Source organism: Macrobrachium nipponense, chromosome 23 (assembly GCF_015104395.2).
Source record: "Macrobrachium nipponense isolate FS-2020 chromosome 23, ASM1510439v2, whole genome shotgun sequence".
Classification (NCBI taxonomy): domain Eukaryota; kingdom Metazoa; phylum Arthropoda; class Malacostraca; order Decapoda; family Palaemonidae; genus Macrobrachium; species Macrobrachium nipponense.
The window spans coordinates 67,483,191-67,510,790 of record NC_061090.1 but is presented as its reverse complement, the minus strand read 5'-3'; the positions used below and the strand labels follow the sequence as shown (position 1 = coordinate 67,510,790).

At 45.2% G+C, this 27,600-nt stretch overlaps 1 protein-coding gene across 1 annotated transcript in view; it reads right to left on the bottom strand.

The window, feature by feature from the left end:
* Positions 1-27,600, bottom strand: part of LOC135201447 (ruvB-like 2) — a 54,324-nt gene that overhangs the window by 25,798 nt on the left and 926 nt on the right. Inside the window, exon 2 of the mRNA XM_064230400.1 lies at positions 7,178-7,312. Coding sequence (XP_064086470.1) covers positions 7,178-7,312 — 135 coding nt within the window. The remainder of the gene's footprint in view (positions 1-7,177; positions 7,313-27,600) is intronic.

Genomic DNA, 27,600 nt, shown 5'->3' with positions numbered 1-27,600 from the left:
GTGCGCAATGCAACTTGCAATCATTTTAAAATTAATAAACAAAATAAGGAAATAGAGTTTCTATAACATCAAAATGAATTAATCTTTTCTGAACCTCATAGACATTTAGAAGTATCACGATATGGATATGGATTATTTACTTGCAACATTAGCTTATTACAATCCAGGTAAATCACATTCATGGGAAAATGTTACATTTTCTTGAAAAACCCAAAGTTTATATAGAAATTAGTTACATAGTGGGTTTTTCGTTGCATCTCCTACCTATTAATAATGTTTTAAAGTTAACCTCAGAGGATGCGCACGAGAAAATTGAATATGAAACTTTTGTTAGGGCACATAGAATCATGATTAATCTTCTCTTTGACTCTTATGTTGCCTGGCAATCTTACAAATAGCTCCGTTTTCCACTTCTTTGTCTAGTAACTTACTACCAGTAATATAGAATTTTCTTTGGGATTCGTATTAATGTCTGTTTATTTGTTATAATTATGGATATTTTTACAGTCATCATAGACCTGGATAGGTTCACTCATTGTTAATGCCATGGATAAAAAAGTTTGTACAGCGGACTCTTTTGAATTCCAAAATATCAGCGAATTCATGTGGGTTAAGTCTGGTCTAAATGGCTCTCTTCCCTCCCCTGTATTTGGATGTCGTCTGAATTTACTTTGCCCTTGTGACAAGTATAATTTCACTTGCAGGCTGATTAATGGAACCTGGTTACAGTATCCTGCAGTACAAGAGTTTCACATCGCAACTTCAAAAAAATCGTTCGTCGCAGCGGACGACTATAGTCAAGTAACAACCGCCTACAATGTGAATGGAATTTCATGGACTTCTTCGACCGACACCGTATCTCGTCGTTAATCTCGTTTTAATGCGGAATGCTCCAGCGGCTGTCGGAATTCGACTACAAAAGGGACATACTTCCGACAATTACGACCCGAAGGATATTCAACTCTACTTTGCTGGCGAAGGACTCGTGCTGGGATGATCTATTCATCGCGAACGTAATCGTGTAGCTTAGGATGCAGAGAATAAGTATGAGCGCAAAAATAGAACGTTGGACCCGCCCAGGCAAATTTTCCCCTTGTTTTAACCATTGAAAAGGCCGTTTCATTTGGCTAAAGGTGGTTGTCTGGAACTGTGTAATGGACGAAAAGTTGTTCGAAAGCTAGTTAAAAGTGAAGTAGTATAACCTCGGTCATGTATCCTATATATATAAAGTATCATGTATCCTATATATATAAATGATCATAAATAACAGAATCGAAATATATTTTTTGCGTGTACGCACTAGGAATCTATATATAAATTATCATAAATAACAGAATCTAACTATATCTTTGCGTGTACGCAATAGGAATCTATTTAAAGTGCACATATATTAATCATAATTATATGAATCCATATACATATGTATAAACAAATCAGGTAGCCTCTAATCAATATGTTACCTTTTTTCTTACCAATATCTGCAGTTATATGAGTTAGTATATGAATTAATGAATCAGATATATAACATTTAGCATAAAAATCAACGAATCAATCAGCATAAACATTAATAATTTTATCAATTCATATATGAACTTTTTATCAGTTAAAATATGATTTTTATCATGTTAATCTTCATTCTATGCAATTATCAGAGTACTACATTAGTATTTTCTGTAGCATATGTATCTTAATGAGATGAAGTGAAAAACTGTATCATTATATATATCATGTGATCACTATTATTTACCAATATCATTGTTTTATATTTTATTACTTGAATCAATTCATGTACACCATGAATTTTTATTTACTAATATATATATATATTCACATAGTGTCTGTATCACACTCCTATAAGTCAAATGCAAGTCAAGTTTGAGTAATATTCAGTGGTTGGTTTTGGTAGCTGACCGAGCTGATGTAAGTGTTTACATAATAAAAATATGGAATGTTAGTCCATATATATAAAAGTCTAAAACTAAAGAGGTCAACCAGATTGCTTGCAGGAATGTGATCAGACTAGAGACGCTAAAGATGACGTATACAATAAGTATGTAGGCTAAGATAACATGCCGTCACCTGTAGTCATTCAATTGTTTATAAACATTAGTCCAAGCTCCCTGCTTGAGACAACTACCCCGACCTATTATTCAAACGGCCTACGTGATCTGTAGCGTGTCTCATTCGATTGTGTGTTCGTATGTAACTATGTCATCTGATAGTATGTTCATATGTTCGAACTACTGTCTGTTCCTTCATAACTTGTAACAGAGATGGTAGACAGGCAGAACAGTGTTAGCTATCGACATTAGAAGACCTGTACCTCTTTACCTAAGCTTTATCATGTAGAGGAATAGGATTAGCCATCATCATTGGCAGAAGCGATCAAGCTATCGTTATTAGAAGACTTGTACAATCATATCTGATCTTCACCATGTAAAACTTCAGAAGAATATATAATTTTTTATACTTAGTGTTTTCTACAAGAACCTCACCGAACCATGAGTTTAACACATCGTCGTAAAGATAATACCGACTTCGTAAGTGATCTACAAAACCCCAGACACTCCATTGAAGATGGAAGTGCAATACCAACCGACTTAGCGTATAGATTATCGCAAGTCTAACATTACCTCATAGGGCGCCTTATCATACAAGGCACAAGCCCTAATATACATATTTCCCAAGTTATTACTTGGCTAACAATTATGCTCACAAGGCATCCTAAATTCAAAATTCACGGTAATGTGACTGGTGCTAAGTGGGGGGTGGGGAAGAGGGTTGACCGGCCCACTGCCAAGGAAGCGTGAAAATGACAAAAGCCAGCAGCGTCATTCTATTTACCGCTGCAAAGTCCATGAACAAAAAACACAGAGGAGGAAGGATTGTTCTGATTTAGTAATTACTTGGTAAGTATATACAAAACATTTTATTATTAAAAAATATCTTTTTTTTTTTTCATACAAGTAACCAAGTAATTACTTAGCTGAATCCCACATTGCAAAATGGGGTAAAATGAATGGATTATTCTAATTCAATGCATTGTGTTAATAACCTGAACTAGAAAAGGTGACTGACACTGAAACAATGCCTTGTTGCTTCCTTACCCGGTAAGAGAGCTACAGCAGGTGATTACTGCCTCTGGTTGGCACTCACCTTAACCCATAGTGGATCGGCGGTGCGCCGAGTCGCCCCTCCATCAGTGGGAGTATTGCAACAGAGGATATGCCTGATCGCTGACATGACGTAATACAGGAAAAGATTTGCCCTTGCCCTGGGTGCAATACAACAAACCAGAAAACAACACCTGTCACCAACCCTGACACAATAAAAACCACTACCCATCCAAACAACTGGTGGGCACTCCGGGTACAAAGGCTCCCCAAAGAATTCAACATCCTTACAAGGCAAAGAGACAGAAGAGAGACAGCACCTCTTCTATGCTTCTTCCCCAAATACCATGCCAGCCGCTGCCACAGGACCGAGGGTACTGCAGTTTATAAATACTGTTTCCGCTTCTTTCAAATAATAAGATGCAAAGATCGACTTGCACCTCCAATAAGTCAATGGAAGAATAGCAAAGAGGGATAAATTATGTTTGAAGCTGAGTGGTAGCTATTGCTCTGACTTCATGAGTTTTAACTTTGATCAAGAGAAAAGTGTTTTCCTGAATCCAGGAATGTGCTTCGGAGATCAGATCTCTAATGAAGAACGAAGGGCGTTTAGAGAGAGGGCGAGAAGGATTCTTGATAGAACACCAGATATTACTAGGTCTTCTGATTTTCTCGGCCCTATGTAGATAGTAACTCAGGGATCTGACTGAGCAAAGAACCCTCTCCTCTTCGCATTACCTTCTTGATATGGAGGAGCAAGGCCATGGCTTAGCAGGATCCTCATTCTTAGCCAAGAAGCACAAGATGAAAAAGCAGACTTCATCACCTTGGGAGAAGCCTATTCTTGATGGTCGCATGTAGCTCAATTATGCGTTTAGCCATGGCCACGGCTACTAGGAAAAGGGTCTTCCGTAAAAGGTTGAGAGGAGCTGAACCGAGAGGCTTGAAAGGAGGGCCCATAAGCCACTTAAGGACTACATTCAAGTTCTGGGACACTAAATTAGACTTCCTCTGCTAGGAGGTATCAAAAGACTTAATGAATTTATTAAGATCCTGATTAGATGAAAGACTCAAACCTCTGTTTAAAAACTGAAGAAAGCATCAATTGGTATACTTTAATAGAGAAACAAGAAAGTCTTCAAATACAGGGAGATATCTGCCATCTGGGCTAGAGATGTCTCAGAAGAAGAGATGTGATGCCCGAGGCAGCATCGACAGAACACTGCCCACTTTAACTGGTAGACATTGCAAGCAGACTGGTGTCTGCAATTTGCAACAGCTTCTGCAACTGCTCTTGAAAAACCTTTTGCTCTGACAAGTTTCCTGACAGCCTGAAGCCTGTCAGAGCCAGAGTGGATAACCCTTGGCAGTACCTCCTGAAGTACAGCTGTCAGAGTAACCATGGTCCTTGAGAAAGCAGCCTCAGGAAGTCTACCAGAAGACGTAGAAAATCGGGGAACCATTCCTTCTTGGGCCAGAATGGAGCAACAAGTGTCATCGAGACATTGCAGTGAGACAAGAAGTTATTTAGTACTTCCTTGACTAAGCTGAATGGAGGGAAAGCATAGAGATTCAGCATGGTGTCTGTCGCCCAAGCCTGGGATCAGGGGCTAGAGAGCAGAAGAGGAAGACGATTGTTTTTTGAGGAGGCAATCAAGTCTATGGAAGGCTTGCCCCACAATCTCCAAAGGTTGATACTAATCTTGTTGTCCAGGGTTCAATTGGTGGGAAGGACCTGCTTCCGACAGCTCAGCTCATCCGCTTGAACGTTTAATTTCCCTTAATGAAGCAAGTGACCAGTCACTTGATTCCGGTGGGTCCAAAGAGGTTCCTCTGCAGTCTGGCAGAGAGAAAAGGAACGAGCATCCCCTTGTTTCTTCATAAACGACAGCGTTGCGGTGTTGTCTGCATGAACAACGACAGGGAGTCTCCAATTATCAGCAGGGGTTCCATTCTCAGCAGGGTGCTGAGAAGCAAAAACCGTCATTAACCGAAACTCTGCAATTTATTGCACTTATGGCACCGAGTTTTGGTAAATGGCGCCTCTGCCAAGTGTGTTATGGCACCAATAACCAAGACTGCTCGTTATGATGCCATAAATTGTCGATTTTATGGCGTTAGAAAAGCGCCACAAAAACGGTTCGCCACTGACTGAGACCGCCAATAACTAGTGACTGCCTATATGTACTGTCTTATTGTGAATCGACAAGGTGAAGTGTAGACCTAGATGAATGGCCTTCAGTTCTTTGATATTGATGTGAAGGTTGGTTTCCTCCTGGTGCCACATCCTGGAAACCTCTTGATTCCCGAGAAAGGAGTATGTGGAGTAACAGGAGGAGGACTGAGGATAGGAGACAGATTATGTCAAGGGGTAGAGGGAAGAGCCATACTGGAGTCTGTCTTAGGTTTAGGAGAAGAATCTCTGCTCAAAGAGACCCTACTTACAACACAAAAGGCCGCATTCCTAAGCTTATTCTTCACAAGTTTATTAAGATGAGACTCAAGCACCTTCTATCTACTATCATCCCAATTCTTGCATTCAGAATAACTAACCTCCCTCGAACATAACTGTCCCCTACGCTTAGTGCACATGGTATGTACATCATCACAAAGCTTAGCAAGTCTAGTCTTACAGCCCTCGCTACAATAGTGAAGACTGGAAACGCTACAATATGACATAACTAAACTTAAAGGAAAATAAGCTAATTGAAACAGGAAACCAAAATAGGTAAAAGCTTGAGTGACCTAAAGTAGGTACATCACTGACTTCAGCACAGAACAACCAGTGAATCAGGAAAGCTGGAGTGCAAAGATCAAAGTGTTGTCAGTTGCAGGGCATAAAATAAAATGACGCCACTGGCTTCTGTCACTTCCACGTTCCCGTGACAGTGGGTGGGGCCTATCACCCTCCCCCTCTTTGCAACAGCCGCATTGCCATGAATTTTGAATTTAGGATGCCGTGCAAGTCTAACTGTTAGTCAAGTAATTATTTGTTAATTTCCTTGTATAAAATGACAAAGCTATCAGACAAGACCTTTAAATTCACTCAATCAAAAAATGGGGTAGCTTAAAGAACAGTTTTAATAAATGTAAATTTATGAAAAAATAAAAACAAATGGAGTAACAGCAAAACAACCTGAAAACAACCCACATATTGTATTATACTGAGAGAATCGTACATTTGATCTTTCTTCGCTATAGAAAGGGTTACTATAAAATATCATGGTGCAATAAACATTCTACCACGCCTTATTTTCTAGTAGATATCCTACACTGAGCTCCAGTGAATACTAACCTCCTAAAATTATTTAAGTATTTTACATTTTAACCCTCTTGCGCACAGGCTGAAAACATGAAGGTGTAAGATACACTTTTCCCTCGGGCCAAAAAGAACATGCGTATGGAAAAGTTTTTTGGTAAAATTCGGTATGTCCAAATAATAACTGATCCTATACGTTTCTGGTAAGTGTTAAGTTGGCAAATGATTGAATTATTTCCTAAAGCAATCAAAACATCTTTACGAGGCTTAGAAACAATAAAAACGATGTGATGAACATGAAATTTTCAAGAAAAATCGTAGATATTTTTTTGAAATAATCACGAAAAATATAATAATTAGCTTGGGGAGTTTGTTTTATACCCAAATTGTGTAGAAATGTTTGATCTTTCAGGTGGTAGCAATAATTTTGCTATAAATGTGTTTGCTAATGAGCTGTAATTGATTAAAAAATGCTAATTTTTTACAGCGTGCAATTTTCAGATTTTCCAACCTACTTACGTTGACGTTTTATATTGTAGCTAAGTAAGCTAGCAGCGTTGGGTTTGTGTTTAATTCGAGATTCATCATCTGTCCATCGAACCAATGGCATCGACTACATTTTCTATGATTGACACGTTTTTTTCGTGAATTTCTCCCGAAAATAACTTACTGTCATTTATGGAAAAAAATTTATTGACGCGCTATGCGTCATCAGATCACGAGAGGGTTAATGTAAATACTGTAATATATTAACTAAAATGTTAAGCAATTTACAAAATAGCAATTTTCAGTGTTCAAAACTTACCTTGACTTGGCCAACCATTCCTTGGGCAGATGGTTTAGCATTTAAATCATCCGTCAGACCAAGACCCCGGATGTGAGAGTGAGCACCGATGCGCTCTATCCTTGTCACTTCATGTTCTTCACCTGTTAGGCTTACCTGAAAGATAATGTAATCTGAATTACAATAACCGACTCTTTTGATGACTTAGAACATACCCTGTGTCACTCCATTACTAAGTGATACATAGAGTACAGTACCAAGACTACTTCAAGTTATTGAAGTATAAAAACCCTCATGGGGACAAAGATATCGGAAAAGTTAATCTGTAACAATTTTTCACAAAAGAGTTTCATGGTAATCTTTGATACACCAGCTCTGCCCCAGTAGAGTCAGATTGGGGTTAAACAGTTCAGTGGGAGCCTACATCAAGAATAACAACTGTACAGGGGAGGGGAATGATAATAATTTGGATAAAATATATCTATGTTCAGACTGAGGTTTCTCTGGTAGGAGGAAAAGCCAAGAACACTTCATTGCTCATACATTCACAAATGTTCACTGGGAGGTTGTTCTCGAAAGATATTTTCCCCACTGTACTGCCCTGGATTCACAGCAGTTTAACTAAATTTATGTTATAGAGAAACATGTAAAAATGTGGAATTTCACTAATAAGAATTATAATTAGATAATTCAAAAGTACTACAAAATAATCAAAAGCACACTGGTATACAGTTAAGTACAGATTGCTGTAAGGTATTCACAAAAAAAGTTCCCTTGAGGATCCATTGACATCACCAAAGGCTTAGCAAAGCTCAACACTTCAAAGATCAATTAACAAATATACAACGACACACCAACATATTTATAATGTACCGAAAATTTGGTAACATTCAATTAAGCCTTCAATGGTGTATATTTCCATCCAGTCTGGTAAGGCAGAACATCCCATGTGAGGTTAGGTTGGGTGAGGTAGTACAGTATTTATATCAAGTGCCACATCACCTCTTTTTAGTTTAACATACAGAGATGAAAAACTTGAGGCAATACGTATACAACAAATGGTGATGATCCTTACCAATAATTCTCATTTTCCTTATTAAGATTTAAATCCTGGCTTTCCACTTGGGTTCCTACATATTTTCACAGGGGTATGGTAAGATGAAAAGTAGGCTTAAAGAACAGAAACCATAAGAGAGGCCTATCTCAAGCAGTTGGGAAAATAAAGGCCCACATTACACTTCACCGCCTGGATGAAAAATTATTTTGTCATACAATTACCGCCATAAGGCTGTACAACTTATTGCTACCAAAATTGGTTGTGACATAGTAGTCAGGGAATCTTATAATTTTGTACTTCACAGTTACAAATTTGTATGTGTTTACCCTCGAAACTGGGAATAAGACTTACACAAAACTGTGGAAACAAGTGAATTTAGCATATCTATTTGTAATATACATAAATATTAGAGCAATTTTATCATTATTGCATAACTATGACAGCTAGATTTCATGAAAACAGTTTGTAAAGGCATCAGCATATGTGCCAAGCTCCACTAAATTGGCAACAATGTTTCCATTTGCCATTCCTGGCACGCAATCATTAAAGGTTACATTTATTTCAGCCATAATTAATAAAAATTTAAAAAATTAAAATAGTAACATAGACTTGAATCAATGAAAAGTGCTAGCAAATAAATACAAAATTTTTGTCATAAACAATTCACTAAACCATCGTCTGCTCACCGATGTTTTCAGCAGCCAGATGTACAATATGGCTGAAAAATTGTTCCCGCCATGGTTTCACTGTGAACAAACTCACATATTTCAAGTGGAATTTGGAGTGAAATAAATAAGTGCTGGAGTTTCAGTTGTGATGGCAGCAAGGATAAAATCACTGACTACAGGTAACAATGCATTTCAGTTCTAAACATGACCCCGGGAATAAGACGTCTCATACTTTCACTAATATATTTTATTGTGCTGATTACAACTACAATCTTAAGTTATATCAATGAACATTGCATACATAGGGTCAATACCAAATAGCCATCCTCTGCCGTAGCACGACCACCTTCCCAAAAAAGTAGTCTAACACGTCTTGTAACCCAGGATAGACATTAGTCAAGAGCCAGCGTCCATTGAAGCAACAACTCAAGATCTCTACTTTTCTCTCGAACTAAGTTTTTCTCCCAAGTCACAAATTAAGGCCATAATGTCCGATTTTCAGGAGGGTGGTTGCACTATGGTAGAGGCTAGCCATTCAGTATTTTACCCTGTATATACACAAATATTGTTCAAATGAGCATGGGAAGGCTTGGAAGGACATGACCGTTATGTGAGTGATGAATTCCTCACATCCCGAAGAGACACTATATTGGATTTTAAAAATTGCCTTGAACACATAATTTATGAAGACTTCACATGCTTATTTTAGTTCACATGGGGGTTTCATATATCGCATTTTGCTGATGAAACTTCAATCTTTTGAATAGTATGCTTAAAGATTTAACTGGGTTGTTGTTAAACCAATTAAATACAGAGTTAAAAATGTTATTGTTATAATACAATTAAGTTTGTTCATACTTACCTGGCAGATATATATATAGCTGTATTTCTGACGTCCGACAGAATTTCAAAATTCGCGGCACACGTAGTGGGGCGGTCAGGTGGTAGTACCCATTCCCGCCGCTGGGCGGCGGATATCAGGAACCATTCCCATTTTCTATTCATATTTATTTATGGCCCTTGTCTCCTGAGGGGAGGAGGGTGGGCACTCTAAGTATATATATCTGCCAGGTAAGTATGAACAAACTTAATTGTATTATAACAATAACATTTTGTTCATGAAACTTACCTGACAGATATATATATAGCTGAATCACACCTTCGGATGGTGGGTAGAGACAGACTAGGATTTTTTAGGAAATTTAAATTAAAATAAAAGATTAACTTATTGGTTCCTTACCTGATAGCAAAGTAGACTATGTGATTACTGTCACCTAAAGCCTGCTTATGCTTTATCAGAGTTGCCAGCCAGGTGTTGACCTGTAGTGCTGGCGCTCTCTGGATGCTCTGTCAACGGGGGCGTGACCACAATGTGACAAGACCATCTAGGCAAACATATGGCAGTAACACAGCAACCTACCACCACCTGACCAACTAACGCAAAAAACCCCTGATATTAACACTATGGAATGGGAGATTTTCACAGAAGATCTCACCATCAACCAAAAAACACAATAAACTAACCTAACTAAGCTAAGGGATAGGGAGAGAGCTACCTTCAGCCCCCAAAACTGTGTCTGCCGAAATGTAAGGTCCCAAAGAACTACAGTTCTCGTAAATCGTCCTCACATCCCGGAGGTAATGTGAGGCGAATACGGAATTGCTCCTCCAGAAGGTGCTATCAAGAATATCTCTGATAGACATGTTCCTTTGGAAGGCAAGAGAGGTAGCTACGGCTCTGACCTCGTGAGCTTTCACTTTAAAGAGGCTCATATCAGTCTTCTGGCAAGATGAATGAGCCTCTTTAATGACGTCCTCAAGAAGAAAGCAACAGCATTCTTCGACAACGGCAAATCCGGTCTCTTCACCGAGCACCAGAGATTACCTGAGGGACCTCTTATCTCTCTAGTCCTATTCACATAGAACTTGAGAGCCCTGACAGGGCACAGGGCTCTCTCTGGTTCTTGACCCACGAGACTCGATATTCCTTTGATTTCAAAGCTCTTTGGCCAAGGATTAGACGGGTTCTCGTTCTTAGCCAAGAAAGAAGGGTTCAACGAGCAGACAGCGCTGTCTCCCTTGAAACCCACTAGGCTACTGAACGCTTGGATTTCACTAACTCTCTTCGCCGTCGCCAGAGAAGTTAGGAAAAGCGTTTTCCTCGTTAAGTCCCTTAGAGAAGCTTCATGGAGAGGCTCAAAGGGACTTAGCATCAGATGTTTCAACACCACATCTAAATTCCATGAGGGCGGTCTTGCTTGTGGAATTTTGGTAGTTTCAAACGACCTTAAGAGATCGTGCAGATCCTTATTGTCGGAGAGGTCCATTCCTCTGTGGCGAAAAACGGCAGACAACATACTCCTATAACCCTTGATTGTAGGAACTGCCAATTTTTGCACATTTCTTAGATAGAGTAAGAAATCTGCTATCTGATTCACAGAGGTCGTGGAAGAGGAAATTCCTTCCTTCTTGCACCATGCCCTGAAGGAAGACCACTTAGACTGGTAGACAGCTCTTGAAGAGGCTCTTCGAGCATTAGCGATTGCTCTCGCAGCTGCCTTTGAAAAGCCTCTCGCTCTGGCCAGCTTTTCGATAGTCTGAACGCAGTCAGGGCCAGAGCGGAGAGGTTTTGGTGAAACCTTTTGAAGTGAGGCTGTCTGAGTAGATCTCTCCTCCAGGGCAACGTTCTTGGGAAGTCCACAAGGAACGTCATGACCTCTGTGAACCACTCTCTTGCTGGCCACATTGGGGCAATCAGAGTCAACCTTGTCCCTTCTGACGCTGCGAACTTTCTCATTACGTCCCCCATGATCTTGAATGGGGGAAAGGCGTAAAGATCCAGGTCTGTCCAGTTCCAGAGCAACGCGTCCACTGCAATTGCCCCTGGGTCCATAACCGGGGAGCAATACAGAGGAAGCCTCTTCGTCCTTGATGTAGCGAACAGGTCTACTAGAGGACGTCCCCACAATTTCCATAACTTTTGACAGACTTCCTGGTGCAAGGTCCATTCTGTTGGTAGAATCTGATTCCGGCGGCTGAGAAGGTCCGCCCTGACATTCTGAACCCCTGCCACGAATCTTGTCAGGATCTTGATGTGCCTTGCGTCTGCCCATAGCAGAACTTCCTTCGCCAGGAGAAAAAGGGATCTGGAGCGAGTCCCTCCCTGATTCTTTAGATACGCAAGGGCTGTGGTACTGTCCGAGTTGACTTGAACAACCTTGCTTGACAGTTTTTCTTTGAAGAACTGCAGCGACAGGAATATCGCTGCCAGTTCCTTTACATTGATGTGCCAGGCTACCTGTTCCCCTCTCCAGGAGCCTGACACTTCTTCCCCCCCTAGTGTTGCTCCCCAACCGGAAGTGGAAGCGTCTGAGAACAACACTAGGTCGGGGCTCAGAAGATTTAAGGAGAGGCCCTCTCGTAACTTCTGGGGGTCGAGCCACCATCTTAAGTGTACTCTTACTTCGTTGGAGATCCTTAGGATCGCATTCAGGTCCCCTTTTGACGTCCATTCTTCCGCAAGGAAGAATTGAAGAGGCCTGAGGTGCAGTCTTCCCAGCGAGACAAACTTTTCTAGTGAGGAAATGGTGCCCAGCAGACTCATCCACTCCCTCACCGAACAAGCTTCTCTCTCTAAGAAGGCTGCGACTTTCTCTAACCCCAGTCGCTGACGTTCCTGGGATGGAAACGCCCGAAAAGCCACTGAATCCATCTGAATCCCCAGATACACGATGGACTGTGTCGGGGTCAGATGCGACTTTTCGGTGTTGACCAACAGACCCAGAGACTTTGCTAGGGCTAGCGTAAACTGAAGGTCCTTCAGACACTTCTGCCTCGACGACGCTCTGATCAGCCAATCGTCGAGGTAGAGGGATATCCTGATTCCTGACGAATGGAGCCACTTCGCTACATTCCTCATAATCATTGTGAAAACCATTGGGGCCGTGCTGAGACCGAAACAAAGGGCTCTGAACTGCCAAACCCTGTTGTCCAAGACGAATCTCAGGTACTTCCTTGAAAGAGGGTGGACTGGGACGTGGAAGTATGCGTCCTGCAGGTCTAGAGACACCATCCAGTCGCCAGGTCTCAATGCTCCCAGCACCGACTGAGGCGTCCTCCATTCTGAACTTTATCTTTTCTACAAAAAGATTTAGCCTGCTCACATCCAGGACCGGGCGCCAACCTGACGACTGCTTCGGCACTAGGAAAATCCTGTTGTAGAAGCCCGGTGACTCTAGGTCCAAGACTTGTTCCACCGCTCTTTTTTCGACCATCTGGTCTAAGAGATCGAAAAGAACACTTTTCTTCTCTCCCTGATAGGATGGAGAGAGGTCTCTGGGAGTTGAAGACAAAGGAGGAGGATGAAGAAAAGGGATCTTGTACCCCCGTTCTACTATCTTGAGGGTCCAAGGATCCGCTCCTCTCTGCCTCCAAGACTCCGCAAAGAATTCCAGTCTGGCCCCGACTGGTGTCTGAAGGACGAGATCTTCATTTGCTGTTTTTCGGTTTGAATGAAGCTCTTCCTCTCGAAAAACCTCTCCCTCGAGGAGCTGCTCTCGAGGGGGGTGCCCCGCGAAAGGGTTTGACTTTCTTCGGGGGTTTGCTGAATGTTGACGTGGAAGGAACCGCTGGACGTCTTGAAGACTGAACCAAGAGGTCCTGGGTCGCCTTTTCTTGCAAACTCTGTGCAAGATCCTTTACCATAGCCTGGGGGAAGAGATGGTCAGAAAGAGGCGCAAAGAGCAATTCCGCTTTCTGAGCGGGAGATACCGACTTAGCAGTAAAATTGCACAGCAGTGCTCTTTTCTTCAGGAAGGCAGTTCCAAAATTCGAAAACTAGCTCCTCCGAACCATCCCTGACGGCCTTGTCCATACATGACAACAAGCTGGACAGCTCCCCCAGACTGAGAGAATCAGGACTTCTAGACTGAAGGTCCAAAACTCCCAGACACCAGTCTAGGAAATTAAAAACATTAAGGGTACGAAGAAGTCCCTTCAAGTGGTGGTCAGTCTCAACCGGAGTCCAGGTCACCTTAGCAGACGCTAAGAGAGACCTCCTCTGGGCGTCCACTAAACTGGAGAAGTCACCCAACGCGGACGAAGGGACCTTTATCCCCACATCCTCCTTGGTCTCATACCAAACTCCTCCTTTCCCGGCGAGTCTAGAGGGTGGATGGGCGAAAGTGGTCTTGCCCTGATCCTTCCTTCTGGACATAAAGTCTTGAAGTTTCTTAAACGCCCTCTTGGTCGACAGAGACGTCTTCATTTCGACGAATTCAGGGGTCTTTACGGTCTTGGACGACGAAAGTTGTGAGGGAGGAGACCTAGGGGCTGTCGGCTGGAACTTGTCCCCGAATGCTGAACGTAACAGCCTAACAAGAACCTTGTAGTCCGAGACAGCTGAAGCTACCGGCTGTTCTTCCTCTACGGAACTCCCTGGACTACTAAGCTCCCCTTCCTCCCTAAGAGGAACTGGAGAACGCCTATCAGGAGAGGGAGAGTACGTCCCTTAGGCTCAATCCTGAATAAAGACTTCCGTTGGTTGGAAGTATCCACTACAGGTACGGAAGCAGCCGTACGTTGATCTTTAGATGCACGGACATCTTCCGAAAGAGAAGCATCCTTAGAAGCCACGTTAACTGTCTTAACAGAAGCTCCTCTACGAAAGGAAGCGCGAGCTTCCTGACGAGCGGCGCCAAAAGCGTCCTGCTTAGACAAGCGAGCGTCCTGCTTTGCAGTCTCCAAAGCGTCCTGCTTCGCTCTAAAAGCGTCCTGCTTCACACGGCGAGCGCCTGCTGAGCGTCCTCAAAAGCGTCCTGTCTATAACCAGAAGCGTCCTGCTTTCGCGCGGCCGCGAGCGGTGCCTGCCGAGCGTCCTTAAAAGAGTCTTGAAGAGAGCTGCAAAGCGTCCTGTCTAGAACGCCGAGCGTCCTGCCGAGCGTCGTCAACCGCTACTTGCCGAGAGCGCAAAGCGTCCTGCTTCGAACGCCGAGCGTCCTGACGAGCGTCTTCTCCTGAGAGAGTAAAAGATCTGCTAGGAGAGCGAGAACGTTGACGATCCGGAGGCGGAGAGAGAGACGAGCGAGCTGAGAGAGAATGCGGCCGCTTCGTCCTCTTGACGGGCAGCCGAACGTCCTTCCTACGCTTAGGCTCGACTGCTGCTGGGCAAGTCCTCTGAGCCATCAGCGACGTAATCTGGTCCTGAAGGGACACAAGGATATCCTTCGTAGGTGACGAAGGAGCAAAAGAAGGGGCAGGACTGAGACTGCGAGAAGGCGAGGGGCGAGGGGACGCCTCCTTCCTTCTAGCAGGTACAGCTATCTGCTCTCAGGTGAACACGCCTGTGCGTGGAAACGAACGTCCTCATCGGTAGAAAGCCTTCCTCTCTTCTGAGGAGGAAAGGCGTCATAAGCGTCCTCTGACGAAAGAGGAGACATAGGACGTGAAGCGTCCTCAAAGCGAAAAGTCCTTTTCAACGGACGCGAGTCTCTCCGAGCGCTCCACCCCTTGCGCGGGGAGGACGCTTCGGAGGACGAAAAGCAATCTTTCAGGATACGCGCTCGTGCGCGCTCCTTGGCAGCCTGGGATTTAGCAACAAGGCCTGCCGAAGGGACGCCAGATCGGTGGGGAGCCCCCGTAACCCTCTTGCGGCTTTCGACATACCCACTCCCTGAGTCCTGGGAGTCCGATAGAGGTCTAGGCCTAGAGGCATTATGGGGCCGATCTGACGCCCCCTCCACAACACTAGGGGCACTAACACAAACTTTCACTGGGCCGGTTTCTAGGGCCAAAACTTTAGATTCGAGAGCACGAATAGACTCTAGAATCAGAGAAAGGGTGTTACCTTCTCCAGACACAGCACTGGGGCCCGAAGGCAACAAAACAGGATTAGGTTGGGCAAAATCTACTGGTGTTAGAGGAGGAGAAATGTTACTATCCTTACCTTTAGTAGAGCTGCCCTTGGAGGAAGACCTCCTGACTCTATCGCGCTCTAATTTACGCCGATAGGTCTCATACATCCTCCATTTATCATCATCCAAATCCTTACATTCATTGCACCGGTCATCAACCACGCAAACATGCCCCCTGCAATCCATACAAACACTGTGTGAGGATCAACTGAAGGTTTAAGAAGCCTCACCTTACATTCACTCCTCACACACACTCTGAAACTTCCCGAACTTGATCCAGACATACTGAATCTAGAAAAGCCAATCCAAAATCAAAAACCAATCCACTATTCCGCGTGCCAATCCAACAATCCAGAAGTCGATACCAAAAGTCAATCCAGATAATATTAAGCGAGATAATGAAAAAATCCTATGACGGAGGTACTGTAAAACAGATGTTTGCAGCACCGGCGACAGAAAAAATATGAATAGAAAATGGGAATGGTTCCTGATATCCGCCGCCCTTAGCGGCGGGAAATGTGGTGGACTACCTACCTGACCCGCCCCACCTATAAAAACGTGTGCCGCGAATTTTGAAATTCTGTCGGACGTCAGAAATACAGCTATATATATATCTGTCAGGTAAGTTTCATGAACAAAATGATATTGTTAAGATACAATAAAGTTTTGTACATACTTACCTGGCAGATATATACTTAGCTATAGACTCCGTCATCCCCGACAGAAATTCGAATTTCGTGGCACACGCTGCAGGTAGGTCAGGTGATCTACCGCCCCTGCCGCTGGGTGGCAGGAATAGGAACGATTACCGTTCTAGAAATGTTATTGTTATAATACAATTAAGTTTGTTCATACTTACCTGGCAGATATATATATAGCTGTATTCTCCGCAAGTCCGACAGAAGTTTCAAAACTCGCGGCACACGCAAGTGGGCGGCCAGGTGGTAGTACCCATTCCCGCCGCTGGGAGGCGGATATCAGGAACCATTCCCATTTTCTATTCATATTTTATCAGTGCCACTGTCTCCTGAGGGGAGGTGGGTGGGCACTTAATTATATATATCTGCCAGGTAAGTATGAACAAACTTTAATTGTATAACAATAACATTTTGTTCATGAAACTTACCTGACAGATATATATATAGCTGAATCCCACCTTCGGATGGTGGGAAGAGACAGAATAGGATTTGTAGGAAACTTAAATTAAGTAGATGATGTACACCTTGGTTCCTCACCTGTTAGCAAAGTAGACTCTGTGATTACTGTCACTTAAGCCTGCTTGTGCTTAATCAGAGTTGCCAGCCAGGTGGAGACCTGTAGTGCTGGTGCGCTCTGGATGCTCTGTCAACTGGGACGTGACCTCAATGTGACAAGAGCATCGAGCCATACATATGAGGGCAACGAAGCAACTGACCACCACCTGACCAACTATCCAAGACCCCCTGAACACTAAGCTAAGAGATGGGAGGTCTTCACCAAAGACTCACCACAACCAAAAAAACACAACAACTAAAAAACTAACCTAAACCAAACCTAACTAAGGGATAGGGAGAGAGCTACCTTCAGCCCCCAAGACTGTGTCTGCAGAAACGTATGGCCCAAGAGAACAACAGTCCTCGTATATCGTTCTCACATCTCGCAAGTAGTGTGAGGCGAATACTGAATTGCTCCTCCAAAAGGTGGCGTCAAGGATGTCCTTGATTGACATGTTCCTTTGGAAGGCAAGCGAGGTTGCGACAGCTCTGACCTCGTGAGCTTTCACTCGCAAGAGGCTCAAATCGGTCTTCTGGTAAGACAAATGAGCCTCTTTAATCACGTCCCTCAGAAAGAACGCCAAAGCATTCTTGGATAATGGTATATCGGGCCGTTTAACCAAGAACACCACAGATTATCTGAGGGACCTCGTACCTCCTTTGTCTTGTGAACATAAAACTTTAGAGCCCTGACAGGGCACAGGGCTCTCTCAGGTTCTTGGCCCACAAGGCTTGTCATACCCTTAATTTCAAAGCTCCTTGGCCAAGGGTTAGACGGGTTTTCATTTTTCGCTAGGAAAGTGGGACTCAAAGAGCAGACAGCATTGTCACCTTTGAAGCCCACTCGCTTACAAATGGCTCGAATTTCGCTAACTCTCTTCGCTGTCCCCAGAGCAGTTAGGAAAAGAGCCTTCTTCGTCAAGTTCCTAAGAGACGCTTCATGGAGAGGCTCGAAAGGACTCGACATCAACAGTCTAAGGACTAAATCTAAGTTCCAAGAAGGAGGCCTCGCCTGAGGTATCTTGGTAGTCTCAAATGATCTCAAGAGATCGTGAAGATCTCTGTTGTCAGTAAGGTCTAGGCCTCTGTGTCGGAAGACTGCTGACAACATACTCTCATATCCCTTGATGGTCGGGACTGCCAGCTTCTGCACATTTCTTAAAAATAGCAGGAAATCGGCTATCTGGCTCACAGAGGTAGTGGAAGAGGAAATTCCCTCCTTTCTACACCATGCCCTGAAGGAAGCCCACTTCGCTGGGGGTAAACATCTCTCGAGGAAGTCCTCCTTGCGTTGGCGATCGCTTTCGCAGCTGCTTAAGAAAAACCTCTCGCTCTGGCCAACTTTTCGATAGTCTGAACGCAGTCAACCCAGAGCGGAGAGGTTTCGGTGATATCTTGCGAAGTGGGGCTGTCTGAGTAGATCTTTCCTCCAGGGCAACGTCTCGGAAAGTCTATGATGAAGGACATTTACCTCCGTGAACCATTCCTTCCTTCGCGGGCCACATCGGGGCGATCAGGGTCAACCTCGTCCCATCCGATGCCGCGAACTTCCTTACTACTTCCCCCATTATCTTGAATGGCGGGAAGGCATACAGGTCCAGGTTCGTCCAGTCCCAGAGCAGAGCGTCTATAGCGACTGCTCCCGGATCCAACACAGGGGAGCAATAAAGAGGCAACCTCTTCGTCCTCGACGTCGCAAATAGGTCGACTAAAGGACGTCCCCACAGTCTCCATAGCTCTCGACAGACGTCCTGGTGCAGCGTCCATTCCGTCGGCAGGATCTGATCCTGTCGGCTGAGAAGGTCTGCTCTGACGTTCTGGACTCCTGCGATAAATCTCGTCAGGATCCTGATTCGCCTCGCATCTGCCCACAGCAGAATCTCCCTCGCTAAGTAAAATAGAGGACGGGAGTGTGTACCTCCCTGATTCTTTAGGTACGCAAGGGCCGTGGTGTTGTCCGAGTTGACTTGGACAACTTTTTCTGCAACCTTTTGCTGGAAGAACTGTAGCGCCAGGAAAACCGCCGCTAGTTCCTTCACATTGATGTGCCAGGACACCTGTTCCCCCCTCCAGGTGCCTGACACTTCTTCCCCTCCTAGTGTTGCTCCCCATCCCGACACCGAGGCGTCGGAAAACAACACTAGGTCGGGGCTCAGAAGCTTTAGGGACAACCCCTCTCGAAACTTCCGAGGATCTAACCACCATCTTAGATGGTTCTTCACCGATTTGGTGATCATAAAGGTCACATCCAGATCCTCTTTGACTCTCCATTCTTCTGCCAAGAAAAACTGGAGAGGCCTGAGGTGTAGTCTTCCCAGGGAAACAAACTTTTCCAGCGAGGAAATGGTCCCCAGCAGACTCATCCACTCCCTCGCAGAGCAAGCTTCCTTCCCCAGGAAGGCCGAAACTCTCTCTAAGCCTTGCAGCTGTCGTTCCTGGGACGGAAACGCTCGAAAAAAGCCACTGAATCCATCTGAATCCCCATATACGATGGGGACTGTGTTGGGGTCAGATGCGACTTTTTCGAGGTTTGACCAGAAGTCCCAGGGACCTCGCCAAGGCTAACGTGAAGTGAAGGTCCTTCAGACACCTCTCTTCTGACGAACTGAGCTCTGAAATAAGCCAAGAATCGTACGAGATAACAGGGACACTCTTATTCCTGCAGAATGTAACCATCTCGCTACGTTCTTCATGAGCATGGTAAATACCATCGGAGCCGTGCTTAAACCGAAACAAAGGGCTCGGAATTGCCAAACTTTGTCCTTTAACATAAACCTCAGAAACTTTCTTGAAAGAGGGTGGATAGGCACGTGAAAGTATGCGTCCTGTAGGTCCAAGGACACCATCCAGTCGTCCGGTCTTAAGGCTCCTAGAACCGACTGAGGCGTTTCCATCTTGAATTTTTTCTTTTCTATGAAAAGATTCAGGCTGCTTACGTCCAAGACTGGACGCCACCCCGACGACTGCTTTGGTACCAGGAAAAGTCTGTTGTAATATCCTGGTGACCCCAGGTCTAAGACCTGTTCCACCGCTCTTTTCTTGATCATTTGATCTAACAGATCTAAAAGAATCTGACGTTTCTCCCCTTGGTATGACGGGGAAAGATCTCTGGGAGTTGTGGATAGAGGAGGAGGGTCCAAAAAGGGATCTTGTACCCTGTTCCACTATCTTGAGGGACCACGCATCTGTATCTCTCTCTCTCCACGACCCCCGCAAAGAACTTTAGCCTGCTCCGACCGGCATCTGAAGGACTTGATTCTCATTTTAGAGGATTTAGGTTTGAAGGAACCTCTTCCTCTTGCAAGCCCTCTCCCTCGAGGAGCAGCTCTCGAGGGAGGAGCGCCACGGAAGGGGTTTAACCTTCCTAGGTGGTCGTCCAAAAGACGATGTGGTAGGGACTGCGGGACGTCTTGAAGACTGGGCCAAGAGGTCCTGGGTAGCCTTCTCCTGTAGGCTCACTGCCAGGTCCTTTACCATAGCCTGGGGGAAGAGATGGCTCGAAAGAGGCGCAAAGAGAAGCTCCGCTTTTTGCGATGTAGAAACAGACCTAGCTGTAAAGTTTGCAGAAAAGCGCTCTCTTCTTGAGAAAAGCAGTGCCGAAATGAGACACTAACTCTTCCGAACCCATCCCTGAACGGCCTTGTCCCATGCAGGATAAACAAACATTTGGACAGCTCCCCCAGACTCAAGTAGTCTGGACTCCTAGATTGAAGATCCAGGACTCCCAAGCAACCAGTTCTAGAAAAGTTAAAGACCGCTCAAGAGTCCTTAACAGACCTTTCTATGTGATGGGTCAATCTCCGTTGGCGTCCACGAAAATCTTGTCAGTCGATAAAGAGACCTCTTCTGTGCATCGACCAGACTAGCAAAGTACCCTTGGGCAAGACGACGGGCGGATCTTTTTAAACTCCTACTTCTCCTTTGGTCTCATACCAGATGCCGCCTTTCCCACTAAGTCTTGAAGGAGGAAGGGCGAAAGTCGACTTGCCCTGATCCTTCCGACGTTCCATCCAATCCTGCAACTTCTTAAACGCTCTCTTAGTGGACAAAGAAGTTTTCATTTCCACAAACTCCGGAACCTTGCATGACTTAGATGACGAAAACTGAGAGGGTGGAGACTTGGGAGCTGCAGGCTGGAACTTCTCTCCAAAAGAAGAGCGTAACAGTCGAACCAGCACCTTGTAATCGGACACAGACGAAACTGAAGGCTGTTCCTCCTCAACTGAGTCCGCCGGACTTCTAAGCTCTCCTTCCTCCCTAAGAGGCAAAGGAGATTGCACCTCTGGAGAGGGCGTGCGCCCAACGGGTCTAGCCTTCAACAAAGGCTTTCGAGGATTACTGATATCAGCTTCTTCAAAGCGACCGACCTTCTGTCGATCCTTAGAGCTCGAAGAACGAAGAGCGTCTTGACCGCGCTGAGCGTCAAGAGAGGCTACTCTTACTCACTCTAGAGGAGCGTCCTTACGCTTTCCGCTAAAGCGTCCAGCTTTCGCTTTCAAAGCGTCCTTCTGGGCGCTCTCGAAAGCCTTCTCAATAGGCAAAGCGTCTAGCAAAACGTCCTGCCGAGCGTCCTCAAAAGCGTCCTCCAAGGCGTCCTGCCGATCGTCCTCAAAGGCGTCCTGACGCGCGGGCTGATCAGGACGTTGAGAGGGAAGAAAAGCGTCCTGTCCACGAGACTTCCTACCCGTAGAACGAGAACGAGGAAGCTCCGAAGGAGAAGCAAGCGGAGACAGAGACGAACGAGGAGACGGAGAAGGGGACTGCCTCGTCCTCTTGACAGGCAGTCTGGCGTCCTTCCTACGCTTAGGCTCAACTGCTGCTGGGCGAGTCTTCTGAGCCATTAAAGCCGACAATTGGTCTTGAAGAGACACAAGAATATTCTTCGTTGGTGAAGAAACAAGAGGAGGTGAAGGGCTGAGCCTGCGAGAAGACGAGGGGCGAGGGGACGCCTCCTTCCTTCTCACAGGTACAGCAACCTGCCTCTCCGAGGCGCGAGAGAAGCGCTTCTCAGCGTCGTCCTCGGACGACGTCCTACCTCTCTTCTGTGGAGGAAACGCGTCATACGACGCAGGAGAAGACCGCAACGATAACGGAGAAAGGGGACTTAAAGCGTCCTCCCTCGGAAAAGTTCCTTTTCAAACGGACGCAGTCTCTCCGAGCGCTCCACCCCTTGCGTGGAGGGGCGCCCCCCTCGGAGGACGAAAAACAGTCCGTTAAGGATGCGAGCCTGAGCACGCTCCTTGGCAGCCTGGGAACTAACAACAGGTCCTGCCGAAGGACGCCAGATCGGTGGGGAGACCCCCGTAACCCTCTTGCGGCTTTCGACATACCCACTCCCTGAGTCCTGGGAGTCCGATAGAGGTCTAGGCCTAGAGGCATTATGGGGCCGATCTGACGCCCCTCCTCACACTAGGGGCACGATCACACACTTACTTGAGCCGTTTTCTAGGGCCAACACTTTGGACTCTAGAGTGCGTAACGACTCTAGAATCAGAGAAAGGCATTACCTTCCTCCAGACACAGAACCAGGGGGCCCTCAGGCAACAACACAGGATTAGGTGAAGCAAATTCTACTGGTGTTAAAATAGGTGAAATGTTACTTCCCTTACCTTTCGTAGAACCGCTCTTGGAGGAAGACCTCCTGATCCTATCGCGCTCCAACTTACGCCGATAGGACTCATACAACCTTCCATCCATCATCAGTCAAACTTTGCATTCAATGCATCGATCATCCAACAAACAAACATGCCCCCTACACCCCATACATACTGTGGTGGGGGTCTCCGATGATTTCGGTAGCCTCACCTTGCAATCACTCCTCACACACACTCTGAAGCTCACTGAACTTGATCCGACATCACGTTCACAGAAAAGCCAATCCAAAATCAAAAAACAGTCCACTATCGTGTATGCCAATCCAACAATCCAGAGTCAAAACCAAAAGTCAATCCAGATACTTAGAACGAGTCAAATCCAAAAATCCTGGGAGGAGGTCTGTAAACAGGTGTTTACCGACCGGCGACAGAAAAAATATGAATAGAAAATGGGAATGGTTCCTGATATCCGCCTCCAGCGGCGGGAAATGGGTACTACCACCTGGCCGCCCACTGCGTGTGCCGCGAGTTGTTTTGAAATTCTGTCGGACTTCGGAGAATACAGCTATATATATATCTGTCAGGTAAGTTTCATGAACAAATTACAAAGCAGAGCTCTTTTCTTAAGGAAAGCTGTTCCAAAGTGAGAAACTAGCTCTTCCGAACCATCCCTGAAGGCATTGTCCATGCATGATAACACACTGGACAGCTCCCCCAGACTGAGAGAGTCAGGGCTTCTAGATTGTAGGTCTAGAACTCCCAAGCACCAGTCCAAGAAGTTGAAGACTCCTAACGTACGCAGCAGTCCTTTCAAGTGGTGGTCCGTCTCTGAAGGAGTCCAGGACACCTTGGCAGCTGATAAGAGGGACCTCCTCTGGGCGTCCACTAAGCTGGAGAAGTCCCCAAGTGCAGACGAAGGAACCTTCACACACGTCTTCCTTGGTCTCATACCAAACGCCTCCTTTTCCGGAGAGTCTAGAGGGAGGAAGGGCGAAAGTCGTCTTGCCCTGATCCTTCCTTCGAGTCATAAAGTCCTGGAGCTTCTTGAAGGCCCTCTTGGTTGAAAGAGAAGTCTTCATCTCAACAAACTCTGGTGTCTTATATGACTTGGAAGACGAAAGTTGCGAGGGAGGAGACCTAGGAGCTGCCGGCTGAAACTTGTCCCCGAAGGACGAACGTAACAGCCGCACAAGAACCTTATAGTCAGAGACAGACGAAACAGAAGGAGGTTCCTCTTCCACCGAGCTCGCCGGACTACTAAGTTCCCCTTCTTCTCTAAGAGGAACCGGTGATCGTCCATCCGGAGAGGGCGTACGTCCAGCGGGTCTAGCCTTAATCAAAGACCTCCGCTGCTTAGAAGTTGACGCTTCGGGCACGGAATCGTCCTTACGACGATCCTTAACGCTCGAAGAAGGCAGAACGTCTTGGCTGCGTCAAGCGTCCTGTGAGACGACGGAGACTGCCTTACTTCTAACTGAAGTGATCTTATGCTTCTTGAAAGCACTACTAAGTCCAGTAGGTACAGAGTCTCTATGAGCTCTAACAAACTCCTTATGAGGAGACACGTCACTCCGAGCATCCACACGAGCGTCCCGCTTCTCGTGAAAAGCGTCCTGCTTAGCATGGAAAGCGTCCTGCTGAGCGTCCTCGAAAGCGTCCTGCTTTGCGTGAAAAGCGTCCTGCTTAAAACGGGAAGCGTCCTGCTTCGCGTATAAAGCGTCCTGCTCATAGCGAAAAGCGTCCTGCTGAGCGCAAGCTTTATCAGGAGAACGAGATCGGCGATGATCCGAAGGAGACGCAATCGGGAAAGAGACGAACGCGGAGAGGGAGAAGGAGACTGCTTCGTCCTCTTGACGGGCAGCCTGACGTCCTTCCTCCGCTTAGGCTCGACTGCTGCTGGGCGAGTCCTCTGAGCCATAAGAGCAGATAGCTGGTCCTGAAGGGACAAAAGAATATTCTTCGTAGGTGACGAACTAGAAGGAGCAGGACTGAACCTGCGAGAAGGTACAGCTACCTGCTTCTCCGAAGAGCGATCGTAGCGCGACTGGACGTCCTCACCGGAAGACAACCTGCCTCTTTTCTGAGGAGGAAAGGCGTCATAAGCATCCGGAGAAGAAGGCAAAGAAACTGGTGAAAAAGGACATGAAGCGTCCTCACAACGAAAAGTCCTTTTCAGAGGACGCGAGTCTCTCCGAGCGCTCCACCCCTTGCGCGGGGAGGACGCTTCGGAGGACGAGAAACAGTCCTTCAGGATACGCGCTCGAGCGCGCCCCTTGGCAGCCTGGGACTTTGCAACAAGGCCTGCCGAAGGGACGCCAGATCGGTGGGGAGCCCCTGTAACCTCTTGCGGTCTTTCGAAACATAACCCTCTCCCTGAGTCCTGGGAGTACCGATAGAGGTCTCGGTGCCTAGAGGCATTATGGGGGCCGATCTGACGCCCCCATCCACAACACTAGGGGCACGATCATAAACTTTCACAGGGCCAGTTTCCAAGGCCAACACTTTCGATTCAAGAGTGCGCAGAGACTCGAGAATCAGAGAAAGGGCATTACTTTCTCCAGAAAAAAAAAAAAAAAAAAAACCACCAAAACCCCAGGGCCCGAAGGCAACATCACAGGTTTGTTAGGAGGCAAACAAAATTCATACCAGTGTTCAGCAGGGGGTGAAATGTTACATTCCTTAACGACCTTTCGTATGCCACCTTGCTCCTGGAGGAAGCCCTCCTGACTCTATCGCGCTCTAATTTACGCTGATAGGTCTCATACATTTTCCATCCATCATTGGTCAAATCCTTGCATTCATTGCACCGATCATCAACCAAACAAACATGCCCCCTGCATTCCATACATACTGTGTGAGGATCAACTGAATGGTTTAAGAAGCCCTCCACCTTACATTCACTCCTCACACACACTCTGAAACTCCCTGTACTTGATCCTGACATCATGTACACAAAAAAGCCAATCCAAATTCAAAAAACAGTCCACTACCACGCGTGCCAATCCAACAATCCAGAGTCGATAACCAAAAGTCAATCCAGATACTTAGGAACGAGATAAATCCAAAAATCCTAGATGGAGGTACTGCAAAATGTTATTGTTATAATACAATTAAGTTTGTTCATACTTACCTGGCAGATATATATATAGCTGTATTCTCTGAAGTCCAACAGAATTTCAAAATTCGCGGCACACGCAGTGGGCGGCCAGGTGGTAGTACCCATTCCCGCCGCTGGGAGGCGGATATCAGGAACCATTCCCATTTTATATCATATTTTTTTATCAGTCCCACTGTCTCCTGAGGGGAGGTGGGTGGGCACTTTAATTAAGGGATTTTGACGTAAGGAAAAATCTATTTCTGGGCGATTGGTTTTCGTGTCGCCAGCGAAATATCTTTAATCCATTATTTCTAAGGTAAATGTACTAACACATACCAGAGAATAAATAAAATAAAGAAAAGGTCAGTACAACGGTGACTCGCTCACCCCTCCAAGAGGGTGTCGGTATGAACACTATGGCGAGTGAGACCACTACCACGAACCGCTTGCCATAGAAATCTCCCACTACAAAATCCCCACAAGAGGAGAGCCGACCCACAGAGTGGGCAGCACTACTACTACTCCATCCCATGCTGCCGACTGCTGCGCCTCTGGTGGCCATCCTGAAGTTAGCAGACAATCTTGAGCGATGGGATGGGCAGGGCGGGATTTCGCTGGCGACACGAACCAATCGCCCAGAAATAGATTTTTTCCTTACGTCAAAAATCCCTTTTCTGGGCTCAGTTCGTGTCGCTGCGCGAAATCGTACCAGAGAAATAGCACAAGATTGTAAAGAATAAAATTAAAATAGACAAAAAAGGGTCTCAAATAAAAGATATCATAAATAAAGAAATATAATTGCTACTAGATATACATATACACAATGATACAAAAATAGAAATATTACTTAAAATTGAACTTGTTAATAATATTTCTTAAACTTAACTTAAATTTAACATATATTACGGCTTACTGGAATATATGTTAGTATCTGTGTGTTATATGTACAAGATCAAACTTATAACAATAAACTGATAGACAAACTTCAATACAATATAATAAAGGAATGTACGACTAGTATACAAAACCGTAATCATTATAAAAACGATGTGACCCTAGCCATAAAAAATAAGGGAATCACTTCAAAGAGATCATTAATACAATCAAATTTGAGTGACCCCTAGCATAATAAGGGGAACACATCAAAGAGATCATTTATATCATCAATTGTGAGGTGACCCTAGCGAAAAAAATAAGGGGCCCAACTTCGCTATAAACCATCATAAGAGCAGCTAAGACAAGGTAACAACGTAATGAAACATGGCAGGTATAGACGGACTGCTGGGTGAGATAGGCAGAAAGGAGGACTGGATCTTCTACTAAAGATTAAGCAGAGTCGGGGGAACTATGTTACCCGCCGCAAACTGCTGAAAATTTCAGAGCTTCCAAGGACTTTAATAATAATGGCGCTTAAATACTGTCGGCGATTTCCATCCAGTATATTTTTTTTCAAATCATCGAAATTCATGTGTTGGAAATAGTTAATTGAGGTGGCTACTGCCCTGACATCATGAGCTTTAGGGAAGGAGTCAGATTTGGCTTGCTTAATAAAGTACAGGATCTGCTGCCTGATGCCTTTAATAGATAAAGTACCACCTTTTTCTCTCTTAAAGAGAGGACCCGATGAGGATGAGGAGGTCCTGGACAGAAAGGCTCGTAAGGTTGATACTGGGCAAAGAGAAATATCTTGTGGAAGGGGTACAACCTTCCATGGTTCCCACCTCATCAGAGGATCTTCGTTCTTTGCTATAAAACTACGTTCCGGAGAAAGTAGAACTTCCCCTGTGGGAATAAATTCAACATGATCCGGATCCTGGATAATGCCGACAGTTCTGAAATTCTAGCTCCTGAAGCCAAGCTTAAT